This window comes from Camelus dromedarius, chromosome 6 (genome assembly GCF_036321535.1).
Source record: "Camelus dromedarius isolate mCamDro1 chromosome 6, mCamDro1.pat, whole genome shotgun sequence".
Lineage (NCBI taxonomy): Eukaryota > Metazoa > Chordata > Mammalia > Artiodactyla > Camelidae > Camelus > Camelus dromedarius.
In genome coordinates, this window is record NC_087441.1 from 18,366,790 (window position 1) to 18,386,693 (window position 19,904).

The 19,904-nt window shown below is 37.2% G+C and overlaps 1 protein-coding gene across 16 annotated transcripts in view; it reads right to left on the bottom strand.

Annotated features, from left to right (window-relative positions):
- The window catches only part of UTRN (utrophin), a 457,624-nt gene that overhangs the window by 24,146 nt on the left and 413,574 nt on the right, over positions 1-19,904 (bottom strand). For 13 of the 16 annotated variants that reach the window (XM_064486618.1, XM_064486616.1, XM_010983720.3 and 10 more), the window contains 3 exons: positions 5,444-5,580; positions 315-353; positions 23-88 (listed from right to left, as the gene is read on the bottom strand). In XM_064486618.1, coding sequence (XP_064342688.1) covers positions 23-88; positions 315-353; positions 5,444-5,580 — 242 coding nt within the window. The remainder of the gene's footprint in view (positions 1-22; positions 89-314; positions 354-5,443; positions 5,581-19,904) is intronic. The other 3 variants (XM_064486622.1, XM_031456488.2, XM_031456492.2) reach the window with 1 other exon arrangement.

The window sequence follows — 19,904 nt, forward strand, 5'->3', positions numbered from 1 at the left end:
GGCTCGTCCCAGAGTTTCTTACCGAGTAGCATACTGTTCTATTCTTGAATGGGTATCATCATGAAACAGCTGAGGAGACTGTGAGGGGCTATAAAAGAGAAAGCAAATAAACAGTTTTATGCCCAAATATTTATCGATGTTACGATTAGGAATGTTAGCTTAGTTACATAATGAATTTGCCATGCAAACAAACCACTAGGATTGTTACCCAGGAGGCAGAACTATTATTTTAGAACAGGAGTTTAGTAATCACCGCATGCTAATAAAACTGATCAGAACATCCGCCTTGTGCATATGGAGCTGTGAATACTCACTCATAGTGCTCTGGCCACATACTGATGAGTGTGATAGGACTGCAAAGAGGGGAGAGGGAAACAAAAACCAGAGAACAAACACTTTAGAGCAATTTAAGACAAAAGCAGCGGGCAGGGTGGGGTGGGGGACATTCTCAATTGTCCTCCACTCCTATGTTTGGTTGCCCTGAGGTCCACCATGAAGAAATCAAAAGTAACAGAAATGATTGTTTATTCTAGAGAAGATGCTGTATATTTAAGTGCCTGCTGGGGCCTTTTCACAGCTATTACAGGACATTTGTTATAGACAGCAAAGACACTTTAAATAGTCTTACTGAAGAAAGAAACAGAATGCTATAAAATAGCTCAAAATTATGTAATAATTTTTAAAATACTGTTCCATAATATACTGAAGAGAGATGCAATCATATTTTTGTTTTTTGTGGAGAAGAACCTTGATCAGAAAGGTAACATTAATTACTCAAGACCACATTATATACTGATGGCAGAGTTGCAATAAAATGAGATTTCTCTGATTCTTTGCCCAATTTTAAATGTAAAATTCCAAACCCAGGTGTACACAGAGTATTGCAACCTCACAAATACACTGAAAAAAGATACAATCTAGGTACTCCTCTCTACACCCAGCCCAAAGTTTCACATTATCGCTAGAACTGAAAGCAACTTTTCTGCATCACTATACACTTTCTTTAAATAAAATTTTATACAGAAGTCCAATCAATGAAAGTGAAGAAAAGAAACACGGTCTGCTTGAATCAGAGCTTGAGACTGGAACTTGATTTTTCCGTATTCCTCCTAGTCCTGGAGGTGCCCTCCCACCTCACAGCACTGCCTAGAACTCCCCAAGCTTCCATGCAATACCGTTTGAAAACAGATGATCCTAATCAAAAGCTAGTTCAAATTCTAACCATTTTTTTTTTTTTTGGCAGGGGGGCAGAGGGGGAGAAATACTGATGAATGTGGAAATTTAAAGTTCCAAAGAAAATCAGTTGTCTAATTGAATAAGTCTCCTGCAAAAGCTAATGCTGATTGAAACAAAGAGGAAGGAAAGTTTAAATTTTTCTAGATCTAGATCCACCTGATTCTCCTGTTTCTATAATAGATACATACTTAAGAAAAAGTTAATGATCTCATTATCTCCTACTGGGAAGCAAATGTTGATGTCTGCATAGCAAAGATTAAAAGAAAATGGAAAGTCATCTTCTTGAATGAAAACCTAAGACTCTTTGGACCTACTTTGAAAAACAGGCATTTATCCAGTCTGGGTTTGTCAGAACATCCAGTCTGTAAATAGACTTAATTATCCATGTGTAAAATGATACAACGACAATGAAACAACACAGTATTATTCAATAGTCTTTTTACATCACTACTGTTTATTAACTCTGAAATATGGATGTTAAATGTCAGGTAAATGATTTGCACTACACTTTCTGAAAAATAGTAACTGCTCGAGAGATTATTGCTAAAATTCAAGTGTACCGCAACATTGGCTGTGAGCTTGAAACATGAGAAAACTATGTATTTTTTCGTCTTAATCGAACTTGGAAAAGCTGTGTGGAACTGCTTGACTGGTTCCTGCAAAGTTAATTCAGTTAGCACGATAGTGATTCATTGAACTAAGATAAGAATGGCAGAGGCAGAAAGCTACATTGAACCTTTCTCAAAAGAAGGTTTTTTATATATTGTGAAAATTTCTAAGGGAAAAAATAAAGATTAAAAAATCAAACTTTAGGCTTTATTGACTTCACAGTACTTTGATTTGTTGAAAAAAAAAAGTTAAATGATAAGCTTTCTCATTTAATTCTACAAGAAAAACACAGGGTAGTATTTTCCCTGCATAGTTAGAATCTGTGATTAAAGGGGGTTAAAAGTAAAACCGATCTGCATGTTCGCCTAGACTTCACAGTGCAGCCTATCCCTGCTTCCCAGAGTGGTGGCTGAACAGGGTGTTTTGGTTAATCACACACTAATAGGAAAGGACTCAGACTCTACTAAATACATTTAATAATGTATGAAACATCACTCAGACTTCCTTTGAAGAACGTAATGCCTCAAATTCTCAGCAGGCTGCTCCTTATGCTTCCCATCATTTTACCTTCTTAAGTCCAACTGTCCCAGAGCAGAGTAAGTGGTGGCCCGCACGTTCTAGCATATAAACCTTCGGTGGCTCCCCACTGCTCTCAGGATAAACTCCAAACTCCTTGGCATGGCTGACGTGGCCCCCATTATCTGGTTCCTGCTTTTCTTGTCACTCTCCTTGCTTGTCACTGTTCCCTGCTTCCCATCCCAGTTTCCAAAACAATCTTGTCTTCTGGCTTTTTAAAATGTTTGCTTTGCCTGGAAACTCCCCCTCTCCTCCCCAGGCACCCAACACAGAGCGTTTGGCCCCACTAATCTTTCAGTTCTCAGGTTGGGTGTCACTTCCTCCCAGGCCAGTGCTCCCACAGCCATAATTACACTTACTGTGACTTGGTTCGTGCTACAGTAAGAACTTTAAAAACCATGAAACTCATCTATTCCACCTTAACCAACACCAGGGAGAGGTGTTTATTTGAGTCCGCCCAGTCTTCAGGGAAACCAACCTATCTTTTTAGCCAATACATCTCTCTCAGTTCTCAAATTACTTTGCCATTATTTGAGCTTATTTCTCAGGTTTATTTTCAGTGGTAACTCTTTCACTAAGCTCTACTCATTTATGTTGATTTATTTTTTTTAAAAATTGCATAAATTGTTACAAAATTAATTGAATAAACCTAGACATGGTTTTGTTTACCTCCTTTTAATAATAACTCATTTTCTCCATAAATCCCTTCCACGCATGCATGTATGATTACTGGATGGAGAATAAGACATGTCATTTTTCAGAGGTGAAAGAGAAAGAAGCGAAAGAAAATTCTAATCAGCTTCATAAATAACTTCAACACATTTACCACTTCGCTGGTTTTTCTCCAGTCTTCTCCTCCCACAAATAGAAGAACAAACGAAATCAAACTTTTTACTACCCACTCACATAAATTGTTACACCAGAAGATTAAGTGGCCTTGTACTGGAAAGGGCTCAGTAGAAAAATGAACTATACTGACTCCAAGAATGCGTTCTAGGATTAAAAAAAGAAGAAAACCTGCCCACTGTATCCAGTAGCTCATAAATCTTTTCCAAAAAGGATCTTGTGGCATCTGATTTAATCTTATACTCCTTCTTTTCTTTCTCTTGTTTTCCTCTCACCGAAAACACTGGTAAATTCATGTTAGATGAAATGAAGCATCTTCAGAGTTACAGCCAAAAATCATAGCACATGATTATTTGGCACATTTTTCTGTTCTTTTTCACTTAACTGAGTCACTCAGAATAGAATGATTGATGTCAGTGATTAGTTTGACACTGAAAGGTAAATTATCAAAATTGCTTAAAAGGAGTATAAAAGATCTATCTATCTGCAGGATTCATATGAAGGATGCAGGCATTTGGAACATAAAACGCCAATGGTTTATCAAAAGAGTGGAAGGCACATCACTAGTTCCAACGTCTCAGACTATCCTGTAAATAAAAGCTCCGTGTGATAATTCTATGCTCAGGCAGTTACTCCTAAGGTTATTTAGACCTGATACCAACAGAAGTACAATTTTGTCTTTATTAGAAGGTGTTCAGCATAGTTAGCCTATTTATTAGATACTAAAACAAATAAGAATGCATTATCTTATGACCTTTTGAAAAAAAGGGAAAAAACATACCCACAAGACAAAGAAGGGACCAAAAACTACCTTTCCTTATCGATTTTAAGTATTTGAATAGTGTCCTTCAAATTGAAATTGCTTCAGTAAAATTTCTTCTAAAGTAGATGGTGGAAAAAAATATCTGGGAGGCATATATCTTAGTTGCACGGAGTTCATATCAAAGTTATCAAAAGTTGGTATTTTTTGGTATTTAAATGTAAATGTGGCATTTTGGGACCAATCTAGCTACACAGACAGCTGCATTATATTTCTTTCTGCAGGCAGACCTGTAACATTACCTATAGAGAGATAAATAAAGCTTACTATAAAGTTTGGTTGCTTTGAAAAAAAAATGTACATAAATGTAGCAAAGCCCGTTGTATACAAGGTTTTATATGGAAAAAATTTTGAACTAAATAGTCTATCCCTGTATTTTGACATCTTTGAGACATGGACTGCTAGGATAGAGAGGACTATTCCGACTATCTGATGATCTCTCATTTATACAATAAAATGAACTATGAGTTTTGAAGGCTAAATGTTGACACATTTTTATACTTCTTACTACAATTTTCTCTACTGTGTCAGGTTAGAAAATGCCACCCTTCGGAGCTTCATTTTTGTAGTCACTTGAGAAGGCATATTTCTGTAAATGGAACTTTACTGTTCTTTATGGCTAGCACTCTGGTGATGATTAGCAATAAAAGTTCATTTTCCATCAGATTCAAGCAAAAGAAAATTGCCTTGGCAGGCATATTTACGCTGATATTTTAAAAAGTGATTCAAAGACGTAAAATCATATTTAGTTTGATCTTGATATATAATTGTTTTGTAATTTAAAATTAGTCCCTGCATTTCTTCTGGCTCATTTAAAATTTTCTTTTTCTTTTCACTTCAGGGTATAAATTGTTATTCTTTGCTGTATAATCCCATAGTAATTTTGCTACTTGAAACTTTATTTATCTTTGTAAACTCAAATTATATACTTTTAAGAAATTTCATCTATTACATGTACTACAAGAAATAGTAAAAACATCCTACAAAGAGGGGAAAATGGAAAAGAAATAAAATGATGAAAAAGCATATAATACGACAATTTGCTTTTTAAGTTTTTTGTAAGAGTGAAAGAGATGACCAATGTGAAGTTGAGACATTAGTACGTATTTTTAAAGTTTAGGAACTTACACAAAATTAAAACTGAAAACTTTGCTGTAACATTGTCAAAAGCAAATACTCAAAATTCATGTTGTGAAGATTGATTCCAAGTTGATTTTACCTCTTTTAAAATGAAATATTTTACAAAAACACAAATTCCTTTTGGTATCAGACAATTTCTCTTTTGTCACTAACATAATAAAAGACAGTATCAGTTATAAGAACACATACAAGTTTCATTATTAAAATTAAACTTACGTTTCTAAGTTGTCACCTTCAAGAACTGTCTGGACTGGCAGGTAGCCAAGCCGAGGATGTTTGGCAAAGTATTTCTTTGATCTGAACTTATTCTTCAGCACCTTTGTGAAGTCTCGTACATCTTCCCCAGACGTTGTCTATGAGGTTGAAAAAAATTACACTTTTGTCATTAAAATGGAAGGAGACAACTATCCACAATCAAATTGAAGCAGATGTAAACTGATGCAATTAAATGACAGCAGTTTCAGTAGCTTAATGTATTTCTGGAATAACACACAATGTCCTGAGAACACATGGCCATCAGCACTCATCATTAAATACATCCAGCAACTAGTCTATAGTTTTTAATTTCCTGTTGAGAATAAACCATAGGAAGCTCATTCTCCCAATATCTTAACAACTGGGCCAAAAAGTAAAATTAGTTTTGGGCAATGTTATTGGTTGATTCCTTTCTCTAAAAAAGTTACAATTTGCTATTAAACATCTGGAGATAATGAAGTATTCTGGATATTATATGGTTTTAACTAAGGTGAATAAATGAAGGTGAACTACATATGTAGCCTGTACTGACTTCACAAGCCAGCATAAATCGTAGTCTGGACAAAAGAAAGTAATACATAAGGGAGAAAGAGGAGGGCCGCACTGGTGCGCTACAGTGCAAGGAATACCGTCAGATTCTTTGTTCTTTCCCAACCATGCAAACGTATAATTACTTGACATGGACTAAATTTCTAATGGCAATATAAAATGTTACATTTTTAGGCATTTCAAGATGATTAGTTAATAATCATTTAGGGTGAAGTGGGCTGAAATCTGCCTGAGCCTCCACCCTCCTCGTTCCTTTCCATGAACTGTTCTCTAAGCCCCAATTTTCTAATTCTTATCATCAATTCTAGTTTTTACTTGGAATGTGTTAAACAGACATCAAGGTTAGTCCTTCTTAAGATGTATTTAAAATACAAAACTGAGCTAAAACCTTGGTTGTCTGACTCATACTTGGCTTTCCTATCTATAATTAGACAGACCTCACTCCAATCTGTTTATGAAACAAAATCAGAGAACTTATTTATAATAACAAAGTGAGTGCCAAATACTTTGACTTACCCACTGCCTGCTCTCCCCAGCCCTTGCACCCTCCCCGGTCTGTCTTTTCCCTCATGACAACCATGCCCAGGTGTCATACAAACTTGTTTTGCAGATGGAAGGGAAAAGAATATAATTATTTTTTAAAACAACTAAATTCTGAGTCAACCCTTATGTAGTTTTGTTACTTTCTATTTGCTCCCATTTCACCTAAATATATCTTCTTCTAGTAAACAATTAAGGGAACTTTTAATTCTCTAAGCCTGCAGAGCACAGAGAAAACATAAATCAGCCCAAGCTATTTATACATCAATTTTTACCTTATTAAAAAATATATATACACAGCAAGCACAACCCATGTTATCATTAGGCCTTCCTATCAGACCCATAATGTCAAATCTTTTCCTGAATAACAAAGAATAAACTATAAAATACCTGCAATTATATAGATACAAACTGCCCAAAATGTAAAGTGTAGAAAATAAGCCATTAATGAAAAAAAAAAGAATCCAAGACACTCTACAGAGGAAAAAAGGGTTGCTGTGAAATGATAGTTTGGGTTAAAATCTATAACCAGGCAGAACAGGAGAGAAAAGCAGAACACAGTTGGGAGTAAAGAAGGAAATATTTAGAGACATAATACCTGGGACAGAGAATAAAGCCAAAAGGACCTACTATAAAGGACATTTGGACCTTTAGCAATGGGTATCACAACTGCAGATCATTAAGGTTATAGGTATGTTTATCCTGAATGTTTTGGTAAAGAGAAGAAAAAAAAAAAGGAAGAAGTTTTCCATGACAGAAATACAAAAAGAAGGCTCTTATGCAAGAATAAGCATTTATGACCCAATTTATTTCTAGGTCTGCTCTTAACACATTGTTAATATACAGGCAGCTAAGGAAGTAATGGCCCCCAGCTTTTACCTGGTCCATTTCCATCTGGCAATAAAAACATTTTTATTGGTCAGGCCAGTGGTTGTCAAGTCACATCCTGGTCTTTACCTCAGGCAGCCCTGAGTGGGCTGGGTGGGCAAGTCACCAGGCCACTTACCCAGCTGGCCTCAGCCAGGACAGTGTCCAATATGGTGCCTTTCAGTATATTCACGGCGTTGTGCAACCATCACTACTATCTCATTCTAGAACATTATCATCACCTCAAAAGGAAAGCCTGTGCCCATCAGCAGTCATTCCCACCTCCATTCCCACCCCTATCTTCTCCCTACAACCACTGATCTACCTTCTGTTTCTATGAATTTGTCTATCTGGACATTTCTTACAAATGGAATTATATAATACATGGTTCTTTGTGACTGGCTTCTTTCACCTGGCATAATGTTCTCCTAGCTTATCTATATTTGGATTTCAATGTGGTCTCTTGCTTGGGGGAAAAAAAAAAAACATCATTCAAAAGTACAAGTCCAATTGCACATCATACATTCTTTAGAGAAATACATTCAAAACATGGAAGAGCAAAGCAAAACCAACCAACCAACAAAAACCCTCTCTGTCTCACAAAAAGCATAGAAACAAAGCACCTACCTGCCTCCCAAAACATTACAGCAGGGGCTGAATTAAATTAGAGTTTCTGCTAATGCTCCAACTGAGTATTTGGAAAAAATGAATGCATTCTCATACAGAGAATGCTTACTGAGGGGAAAAAAACTACCACCAACAGTTGTAATCTAAAGGCACCAAATTCACTAATAACATAATCTTTAGTGAAAAGTAACTCATCCCACAGGAGTGTGACTCTTCAGTTGGGACAGACCCAAGAAAATGAATTATGCCCATTTTCTCATCAAAAAAGTTAAAAGACAGTTGTACATATTTGGTCTGATTTGCTATCTAATGACAGGACCTAACATTTCTCAGTTCTAAGGTGCTGGAGCTACAGTTTGATAAAAAAAACAAAATAAAGGACCATCCATCTATCATAGTAAATATAATCAAAGTCAACTCCATCTTCTTTTTCTTTTTTAAGCAGTTAACTACTGATGTTATGATATGAAGATGAAATTGATGACTACTTATTACTATACAAATTATGCAATATTTTAAGTTATCCATGCATTCCTTGAAAGACCAGGTTTTCATTCATTGCTGTAAGAAAAGAAAGGAGACCAAAAGATTTTGTAGATCTCGTAAGATGACACAAGGGTAACATAGTGGCACAGAACTCTGCACCTTATAAATAGCTTTCCTTTAACCTCTTTTTACCATCAAGGATGGTAAGACTATCATCACTTGTTTGACTCATAAGGAAACATACTAAAGCTTTCAGGGATTTAGACCTACAATGTCAGTAAGGAGAGAGCTGCTCTTGCAAACCTGGGTCTTTTCAACACAGCAGCACTATGTCACTTCTCCAAGAAAATAAACAATTTTAAGTTTTGTAAGAAAAGAAGTCATAGTCAGTGACTAAAATATCTATTATTACATTCTGAATTTCCCCTTCATTTAAAATAAAGTACTGCTAAGATACCCTGTGGCTGATTTTTACAAAATTTATATTGAAGCGTCACTTTGTAACTTCTAAACTGCACATAAAAGACATGTTTGTTGTAAGTACAATTAGAAAAAAATACAAAAGAAAGAGAAAAAAGAGAAACGTTAAAATTGCCTCCTCTTCTGCCACCCAGGGATAACCACTCTTAAAATGTTTGTGACCGGACTGATTTATTTTTAAACTCTTTTTATTGTAAAATAAAACACAGATATATAAAACTATAGACAACAAATACATGGTTTAGTACATTATTATACAGTGAATACCATCCAGTCAGGAAACTGAACTTTGTTGGACATTTCAAAAGCCTCCTGTCATTCCATTCCAGCCTCTATTCCAGTCATATTCTGCCCCCACGTCCATAAAACCATTATCCTCATTTTTATAAGTAATAATAACTTCCTTATGTTTTAAAAATAGTTCAATGTCTGTCCTTAGATACTACAGTTTAGTCTAGCTCATTTAAAAAATCAGATAGAGGGGAGGGTATAACTCAGTGGTAGAGTGTGTGCTTAGCATGCACAAGATCCTGGGTTCAATCTCCAGTAACCTCCATTACATAAATTTAAAAAAAAAAATCTGATATATCTTAAAACACTTTTAATCTACCAGGTTTCCTCTCCACACTTGCCATCTCCTTACAATTTAACTGTTGGAAAACTCAGGCAATTCGAACTGTAGAGTTTCCTAGGGTCTGGATTTTGCTGGTTGAATATTTTTGGCACAGTTCAGCATGTTCCTTTGGATATTCCGCAAATTGGCAGCTGGATCCGAAAAATGAAAGAGACTCAGGTTTGCTCTTTCGGCAAGATTATGGTGGTGTTTAGTAGGATTTAGGAGGCACGTGATCCTAGCAGCTGTCATGCTAAATGCCTATGCTCATCCAAAGGGAGCTTCAGAATTCGGATATTACATCATTCATTTTTAGTTGAAACAGTTTTTTAAAGATACTCCCCTCATCTATTTATTCAATCGGTAGGACAGTTCATTCAGGAAAGGCAAGATTACAGGTCTTATTTTTCTCTTTTATTGAAGGTTTCCCTGTAATGAACTGGTTTCCTGTCATTTTCCAAAGGTGACCAATTTTTAATTTATTTTAAAATATCATTATGAATTCATAGATTAACATACTCGATGGGTTTTGATCTACTGCAATTACAGTTGATCCTTGAACAACATGGGTTTGAACTACACAGGCCCACTTATACACGGATTTTTTTCACTAAGTACATACTATAGCACTACACAAACCGAGGATATGAAGGGCCCACTGCAAAGAGAACTTACAAACATGGAATTTCCACTAGCCAGAGGGTTGGCGCTCCTAGCCCCTGAGTTGTTCCAGGGTCAAATATATTACCATTATTGATGATCAAACTGTCCCCCATTTTTGGCCAGCTGGAACCTCTTCCTGGTTGTTGCATCTAGTTTAAGTTCTCCAGATAACAAAATATCCAGTGCTCTCCATCAGTCCTACGATGCTGTTTCTCTAGTTACTTTGGCTGTCTGAAGCCTGGTCTCTAGTAAATTCCTCAAGAAGTGCTGATTGGACCAATATTACCTGAGATCTTACATGTTGATGACAGATTCCCTGTGCTCTTTGCTAGTTACTAGAAAGTTGGTTTTCTGGATATGAAATCTTCGGCTCATATGTTTTTCCCTTGAGTTTCTTAAATATGTTCCTCTATCTTCTTTTGGTATAAAGCATTGCTGTTGAAAAGTCTTATGGTTATTTAATTTTCTTTCCTTTTTTAGTCATGTTTTTCCCTTTTGTTTAAATGATCAAAGGATTTTTTTTCTTTTTAAAGTCTAGTAATTTTACCAGAATATACCACTCTGTTGGTCCTTTTGAATTAGTGTTCTCAGCCATAATATACTCTTTCAGTATAAAGTTTCACTTTTTCCTTCTTTTTCTTCCTTCCTTCCTTCTTTTCTCTTTCTTTCTTTCTTTCTTTCTTTCTTTCTTTCTTTCTTTCTTTCTTTCTTTCTTTCTTTCTTTCTTTCTTTCTTTCTTTCGTTCTTTCTTTCGTTCTTTCTTTCTCTCTTTCTCTCTTTCTTTCTCTTTCTTTCTTTTTCTTCCTTCCTTCCTTCCTTCCTTCCTTCCTTCCTTCCTTCCTTCCCTTTCTTTCCTTCCTTCCCTCCTTCCTCTTTTTTTTCTTTTCTGGTGGAGGAGGAAAGGTTTTCTTTGAAAAAATTTTCTTGAAGTAGAACTGGTTAGTTTTCCTTTTTTTAAAAAAAATTATTTCTAGTCTTTGTTCCATCTCACCATAGGTTTCTTCTTCAGGGATACTTATTATCCATACTTTCAATCTTTTTCTTCTTCTTCTTCTTCTTTTTTTTTTTTTTTTTTTTTTTTGGCCTTTTTTCAATATTTGTCATTTCCCCTTACCCCTTATAATGCTTTCTTCACCTCTTTTTGAGTTTTCAAGTTTGCCTCTTATTCATCTTCTATTTCTTTTATGACTAAAATGAATTAGTCTTAATTTCTAGAATTATTTTTCTTTTATTTCTAATTCTTTCCTGAGTTCTGTCACCCCAAATTATGACAAAGGGGTATCTTGATTAAAGTTACTTGAGAAACAGCCAGTGCAAAAAGAACACTGTGACCCTCCTCCTTGTCCCCCTGAAAGCAGCGGGTAGAGAGGGAGTCATCCTTATGGCAAGAGACAGGGAATTCAAGGCTGAGGAAGCTGTATGAACAAATTCTGCTTAGATTCTTCACTAACTGGTATCTGAGCCCAAGTTTCTTTGGTCAGTTTCACAAAGTTATTGTTTCTTTGTCTAAAAGTTACAAAAGCTGCCTGTTTTGGTCACTGTTTTGAGTCTCTTATATGCACAAAATTAAAATTTGATTTTCTCCTGTTAATCTGTCTCATGTCAATTTAATTATTAGACAAGCCAAAAGAACCCAGAAGGGTAGAGGTAAATTTTTTCCTCCCCAAGAATATCTTGCAGGTTTTGTGGCTGGGGGTGGAACGTCACCACCTGGATTTATTTGGGGGATATCTCATTCCCTAGTTTTGTTGTAAAATATTGTCCAGGGGTTTGGTTTTGCTGTCCAGTTGCTCTGCCTCTTTTTATGTAATTCTTTTGCAAATGGGAGGAAAATGGCAAAGGTAAAAGAGATCAAAAAACTCTGAAGCCACTGCTACCACCATCTCCCTAAAATCCTTCTGGATTAATTTTGAACAAGCACATAAGAGCTCATACATCCAAATCAGGACTGTCCTTCAAATTGTCATTTTTGGAAAGCTAATGAAGGTGAGTCACCGTTGAAAACATTTTAAAACTGAACCTACACAGACAAGTGGGCATGTAAAAACTCAAAATTAAACTTCCTCCACTATGCTGCTATTAGGTAGCAGTGAGATAATCACGAAAACTTATTTGGATAATATGAGTTTTTGACTTGCTCTCTGCCAACTAGTAAAAAAAAAATTATAAAGTATTTTTAAAGTGTTGCTGAATTATAAAATGTATCCTGGGGTAGATCCATCCATGTAACTTTCTACCAAAAATTCCCCCAACTCCTGTATAAGCAGGTATGAGATGATTTTTCACTTGAGTTCTATTTTGCCAACCAAAGTTGGAAGTATTTTAAATTTTCCTCCTTGACTATGAACAAATATACGTATCATACAGAGCAAAATTTAGAGTTAAAGAATTGCAAATTAAAAACATACTCATTTTAAATCTCAAAATTTCTTTGGTCAATTTATAACTTGGGAAGGAAGGCGGTATTGTCTAATTCCTTAACAAATACTCTCAACATTAGATTTTTAACTTAACTACAATTATGCATAAGTTATAGACAGAGGAAAACAAGGAAGTACAAGGAGGAAAACTAAGGGTACATAAGAAACAACACAGTCTTTGGCATATAAGTTGAATAATTAAATATTATTATTCGGATCATGCACAAATGCAAGAATCACTGTTGAACAGCACTCTCATTAGCAAAATTTACTTCTTAAACACAGAAGTCAACAGTCCCAAATGACAGATGCGTACTTCACTACTTCACTAGAGTACATTTCACTATCATAGGGCTTATCTTGAAGACATTCCAATAGCTTTGTAATGCAAAACAGCTTCTCAGCTTTGATTTAAGGTTCTTCGATTTCAACAAGTTGAAATTCAGCTGAACTACATTCTATGGATATGATGAAATAAGTAAGATAAGCTCAGAGCCTTTCCAGTTCTAGTGGAAAAATATGAAATGAAACTATTAGCATTAACCGAATCATCAAGAGGTCAGGAACACGGAGGGTAGTAAGTCATCCAGAGTAAAATGGATTTGGTTCAAAAGTCACCTTAAAAGTTAATGACACAAGACGGAGAAGATGGCGGAGTAGAAGGACGCTCGCAGGTCACCCTCTCCCACAAATACACCAAGACCCACATCTACAGACCCACTCAGCCAACCAGAGCACCTGTGGAACTCCGACAGAACATCGCCCTCTTCAAAAGATAAAGACGCCAAAAATCTGGTAGGAGAAAAGGAAAAAAGAAAGAACAAAAGGCAAAGCAGCGCGGGACAGGTCCCGCGGGGAGGGAGCGGCAAAGGAGGACTGGAGCTCGCTCTCTGGGTCTCCCCTCTCCAACTGAGAGGCCAGCGGGACAGAGGGGGAGCCTCCCAGGCTCCGATCTGTACAGAGCAGCCCTTGACTAACAGAACTAAGTTAAACGGGCACAGAGCGTCCCCCCGACACCCCGCCTGAGACGCGGGCCGGCAGCGGCGGCCAGGGCCAGGCTGCACAAGCCGGGCGGAGGACGAAAGTGGCTGCACAGAGGCAGCCCCGGGGGAACGCAAGGGGCTGCGCGCCCTGGCTGTGGGTGCACAGGGCAGAACAACCTGGGCCCTCCATAAAACAGCAAGGTTGATGTGCTCTCGGGGGAAGGGTGCACACCCCCATCTCTGAAAACCCGCGGAAAGTTTTCGGGGGAAGAGAGGCGGGGCTCAGGCACAGCCGCCATATCCTCCGCGCTGAGCACTCAGGCGGGGGCGGGGGCGAAACCTGCATCCGAACCGAAGGGCTTAGCAGCCTCAAAGGCCAGACTGAGACTGGCCTGCAGCCCGGGGCAGATAGTATCCTTCCATCCTGGTCCCTCAGAGAACTTGCTCCACAAAGACAACAAGGAGCTGGGTGTTGGCTCGGAGCAGGGACAGGGCTGTCCCTCGGTCTTCCCCGAGCCCACTCGCGGAGCGCCGACCAGGGCGGAGCGCGCAGCCGCACAGAGAGCGGAACTACCGGTGGTGCAGGTAGAGGGAGAGCGGCCCCCCCGTCTTTCGGGCAGGAACACAGCCCCTGACCGAGGTGCTGGGAGGGGGCACGACCCGCCCTCCTACCTGGCCAGTCTGCAACATCTGACTGCAGCATCAGGAGGGGCAGCGACCCGCCCGCCCACAGCAGAGAGCTGCACCTGACCCAGTGTTAGGAGGAGGCGCGATCTGCTTGCCGACAGGTGCTGGGAGCAGCACAGAAGAGGGCGCCAACGGAGGGCCTCTGAAAACAGCAAGCTGAGCTTCCAAAACAGGACGAAGACAGAAAGACTTCACATTAAAAGCACACAGACTCCAGGAGAACACCGACAAACCACCCCCCCCCCTTTTTTTTATATCTGTTTTTACCTGTTCTATTTTCTATTACTCTCTTAATCTTTACTTCTTAATTCATTTCTATTTCTCTTGGGTTTTGATGTCCTGCTATTGATTAGACACAGGTTTCAAATACATCTATTCATCTCCCCCCCTTTTTTTGTAAAGGTTTTAAAAGGACGTCTCAACCCGATTAATACTCTGCTTCAACTCACTCTTCTATTATTCATTATACACTGTTTTCAAACCCTCTTTCTCCCTTCTTTTAAAATTCTTTCTCTCTCTCTTATTTTTTTTTTATTTTTTTCCTAAGTTCTATTCCTAAATAGGTATTAGATAGATAAAATCCTTAAGGACCAAAATAAACAACTGATACTCCATAAACCACAGTGCCAAAGAGGTATGAGCAAGATGAAGAAGCAGAAAAACCTTTCCCAATTAAAAGAACAAGAGAAATCCCCTGAAAGAAAGATCAACGAAATAGACATCGATAGCCTACTAGATCAAGATTTCAAAAAAGGAGTGATCGAATTGCTGAAGGAATTAAAAGAGATAGTGTTTAGAGATATAAAATATGTCAAAAATGAAATTGAAGCTATAAAGAAGAGCCAAGTAGAATGGGTAAACTCATTGACAGAGATGAGGAATGATCTAATAGCTGTGCAAAGCCGACTAGATAATGCAGAGGAACGAATTAGTGATCTAGAAGACAGGGCAATAGAAAGCACCCATTCAGAAGAACTATAAGAGAAGAAAATAAAAAATAATGAAAATAGCATAAGGGACCTATGGGATAATATAAAGCGTCCCAATCTTCGCATAATAGGGGTCCCAGAAGGAGAAGAAAGATCAAAGGGGATTGAAAAGGTTTTTGAAGAAATCATGACTGAAAACTTCCCAAACTTAAAGAAGGAATCAGATATCCAAGTACAGGAAGCTCAGAGGGTCCCAAACAGGAAGAACCCAAATAGACCCACACCAAGACATATCATAATCAAGATGGCCAGAGTCAAGGATAAAGAAATGATTCTAAAGGCAGCAAGAGAAAAGCAAAGAGTAAGTTACAAGGGAACCCCCATAAGGCTCTCAGCTGATTTCTCTACACAAACACTACACGCCAGAAGGGAGTGGCAAGATATATTCAAAGCCCTGAATGAAAAAAAGATGCAGCCTAGGATCCTTTATCCAGCAAGGCTATCCTTGAAGATAGAAGGAGAAATAAAGAGTTTCACAGACAAAAAAAAAGCTGCAGGAGTTTAGCAACACTAAACCCATGCTAAAAGAAATATTGAAAGGGCTATTCTAAATAGAAAAGCAGCAGGATGCTACAGAAATGAGAAACACACACTGGAAAGGTGATAACTCATGAATTACAAATAAAGTAAACATGAAATTATAAAAGAAGACATACAAATCACTGAGAGTGGGAGAGGGAGGCAGGGAAATATAGAATATTTTTTTCTTTTTTTTTAAATTTTTTTTAACAGTAGGATGGGTTTGAGATCATGTTACTATCAGTTTAATAAAAACAGTTATAGTAATGGGTTGATAGATTTACAAAAAAGGGTAACCACAAGCCAAAAATTTACAAAGGAGTCACAAAAATTAAATAAAATCCATGATAATACAAAGGAAAATTACCAAACCACAAAAGGAAGAAAAAAGGAACAAAGAGGATATACCAATTCAACTGCAAAGATAAGTTCAAAACGGCAATAAACACACATCTATCATTAATTACTGTAAATGTTAATGGACTAAATGCTCCAGTCAAAAGACACAGAGTGGCAGACTGGATAATAAAGCAAGAACCTTCAATATGCTGCATACAAGAGACCCACTTTAGGGAGAAGGACACATATAGATTGAGAGTGAAAGGATGGAAAAGGATATTGCATGCAAATGGAAAAGCCAAAAAAGCAGGTGTTGCAGTACTGATTTCAGACAAAATAGACTTTAAAACAAAGGCCATAAAGAAAGATAAAGAAGGACATTTTATAATGATTAAAGGAGTGATACAAGATGAGGATATTACACTCGTTAATATATATGCACCCAATATAGGAGCACCTAAGTACATACAAGAATTACTAACAGAGATAAAGGGGGATATTGATGGGAATACAATCATAGTTGGAGATTTTAACACTGCATTAACATCACTAGACAGATCTTCCAGACAGAAAATAAACAAGGCAACAGAGAAATTAAATACTACAATAGAAAAACTAGATTTGGTGGATATTTTCAGAGCATTACACCCCCCAAAAATAGGATATACATTCTTTTCAAGTGCACATGGAACATTTTCCAGGATCGATCATGTACTTGGGCACAAAAGAAACCTCAACAATTTTAAGAAGATAGAAATTATCTCAAGCATCTTTACTGACCACAATGCCATGAAACTGGAAATCAACAACAGAGAAACAAAGGAGAAAAAAAGGAAAGCATGGAGATTAAAAAATATGTTATTGAAAAAACAATGGATCAATGAGGAAATCAAAGCTGAAATTAAAAAATACCTTGAGACAAATGATAATGAAAGCACAACCACTCAAAACCTATGGGACACAGCAAAGGCAGTGCTAAGAGGGAAGTTTATAGCGATACAGGCCTTCCTCAAAAAAGAAGAACAATCTCAAATAAACAATTTAACCCACCACCTGAATGAATTAGAAAAAGAAGAACAAAAAGCCCCAAAAAGCAGCAGAAGGAAGGAAATAATAAAGATCAGAGAGGAATTAAATACAATAGAGATTAACAAGACCATAGAAAAAAATCAACCAAACCAAAAGCTGGTTTTTTGAAAAAGTAAATAAAATCGACAAACCTCTGGCCAAACTCACAAAGAAGAAAAAAGAGAGAGCACAAATTAGCAAAATAAGAAAGGAAAATGGAGAAATTACAACAAACAAAATAGAAATACAGAATATCATACGAGAATATTATGAAAAACTATATGGAACCAAACTGGATAACCTAGAGGAGATGGACAAGTTTCTGGAAACATACTGTCCACCAAAACTGAATCAAGAAGAATCTCAACACTTGAACAATCCGATCACTAGAAAGGAAATAGAAATAGCAATTAAAAACCTCCCTACAAATAAAAGTCCAGGACCGGACGGCTTCACCGGGGAATTCTACCAAACATACAAAGAAGAACTCATACCAGTCCTTCTCAAACTCTTCCAGACGATTGAAAAGGAGGGAATACTCCCAAACTCATTCTATGAAGCCACCATCACCCTGATACCAAAACCAGGCAAAGACACTACAAAAAGAGAATTATAGGCCAATATCACTGATGAACATAGACGCCAAAATCCTCACCAAAATTTTAGCAAATAGAATCCAACAACACATAAAAAAGATTATACATCATGACCAAGTGGGGTTCATGCCAGGGACACAAGGCTGGTTCAACATACGCAAATCAATCAGTGTAATACATCACATCAACAAGAGAAAGGACAAAAACCACATGATCATCTCAATCGATGCAGAAAAAGCATTTGATAAAATTCAACACCCATTTATGATAAAAACTCTCGCCAAAGTGGGTATAGAGGGAACATATCTCAACATAATAAAAGCTATATATGACAAACCTACAGCTAGCATAGTACTCAACGGTGAAAAACTCAAAAGCTTCCCACTAAAATCTGGGACAAGACAAGGATGCCCACTATCACCACTCCTATTCAACATAGTCCTGGAAGTCCTAGCCACAGCAGTCAGGCAAGAGAAAGAAATAAAAGGGATCCAAATTGGAAAAGAAGAGGTAAAAGTGTCATTATATGCGGATGACATGTTACTATATATAGAAAACCCTAAAAGGTCCACACAAAAACTACTAGAGCTGATTGAAGAATTCAGCAAGGTAGCAGGTTACAAAATTAACGTTCAAAAATCAGTTGCATTTCTTTACACTAACGATAAATCAACAGAAGAAGAAAGTAAAGAAACAATCCCCTTTAAAATAGCACCCAAAGTAATAAAATATCTGGGAATAAATCTAACCAAGGAGGTGAAAGAATTATACACAGAAAACTATAAACCATTGATAAAGGAAATTAAAGAAGCCTTTAAAAAATGGAAAGATATTCCATGCTCTTGGATTGGAAGAATCAATATTGTTAAAATGGTCACACTGCCCAAGGCAATCTACAGATTTAATGCAATCCCTATCCAATTACCCAGGACATATTTCACAGAACTAGAAAAAATCATAATAAAATTCATATGGAACCATCAAAGACCTAGAATTGCCAAAGCATTACTGAAGAGAAAGAAAGAGGCTGGAGGAATAACTCTCCCAGACTTCAGACAATACTATAGAGCTACGGTCATCAAGACAGCATGGTATTGGTACCAAAACAGACATATAGACCAATGGAACAGAATAGAGAGCCCAGAAATGAACCCACAAACTTTTGGTCAACTCATCTTTGACAAAGGAGGCAAGAATATACATTGGAATAAAGACAGTCTCTTCAGCAAATGGTGTTGGGAAAACTGGACAGCAGCATGTAAAACAATGAAGCTAGAACACTCCCTTACACCATATACAAAAATCAACTCAAAATGGATTAAAGACTTAAACATAAGACAAGATACAATAAACCTCCTAGAGGAAAACATAGGCAAAACATTATCTGACATACATTTCAAAAATTTTCTCCTAGAAGAAATAAAAGCAAGAATAAACAAATGGGACCTAATGAAACTTACAAGCTTCTGCACAGCAAAAGAAACCAGAAATAAAACAAGAAGAAAACCTACGGAATGGGAGAAAATTTTTGCAAGTGAAACCGACAAAGGCTTGATCTCCAGAATATATAAGCAGCTCATACGACTCAATAAGAAAAAAATAAACAACCCAATCCAAAAATGGGCAGAAGACCTAAACAAGCAATTCTCCAAGGAAGACATACAAATGATCAAAAAGCACATGAAAAAATGCTCAGTATCACTAATTATCAGAGAAATGCAAATCAAAACTACAATGAGGTATCACCTCACACCAGTCAGAATGGCCGTCATTCAAAAATCCACAAATGACAAATGCTGGAGAGGCTGTGGAGAAAGGGGAACCCTCCTACACTGCTGGTGGGAATGCAGTTTGGTGAAGCCACTATGGAAAACAGTGTGGAGATTCCTCAAAAGACTAGGAATAGACTTACCATATGACCCAGGAATCCCACTCCTGGGCTTGTATCCAGAAGGAAATCTACTTCAGGATGACACCTGCACCCCAATGTTCATAG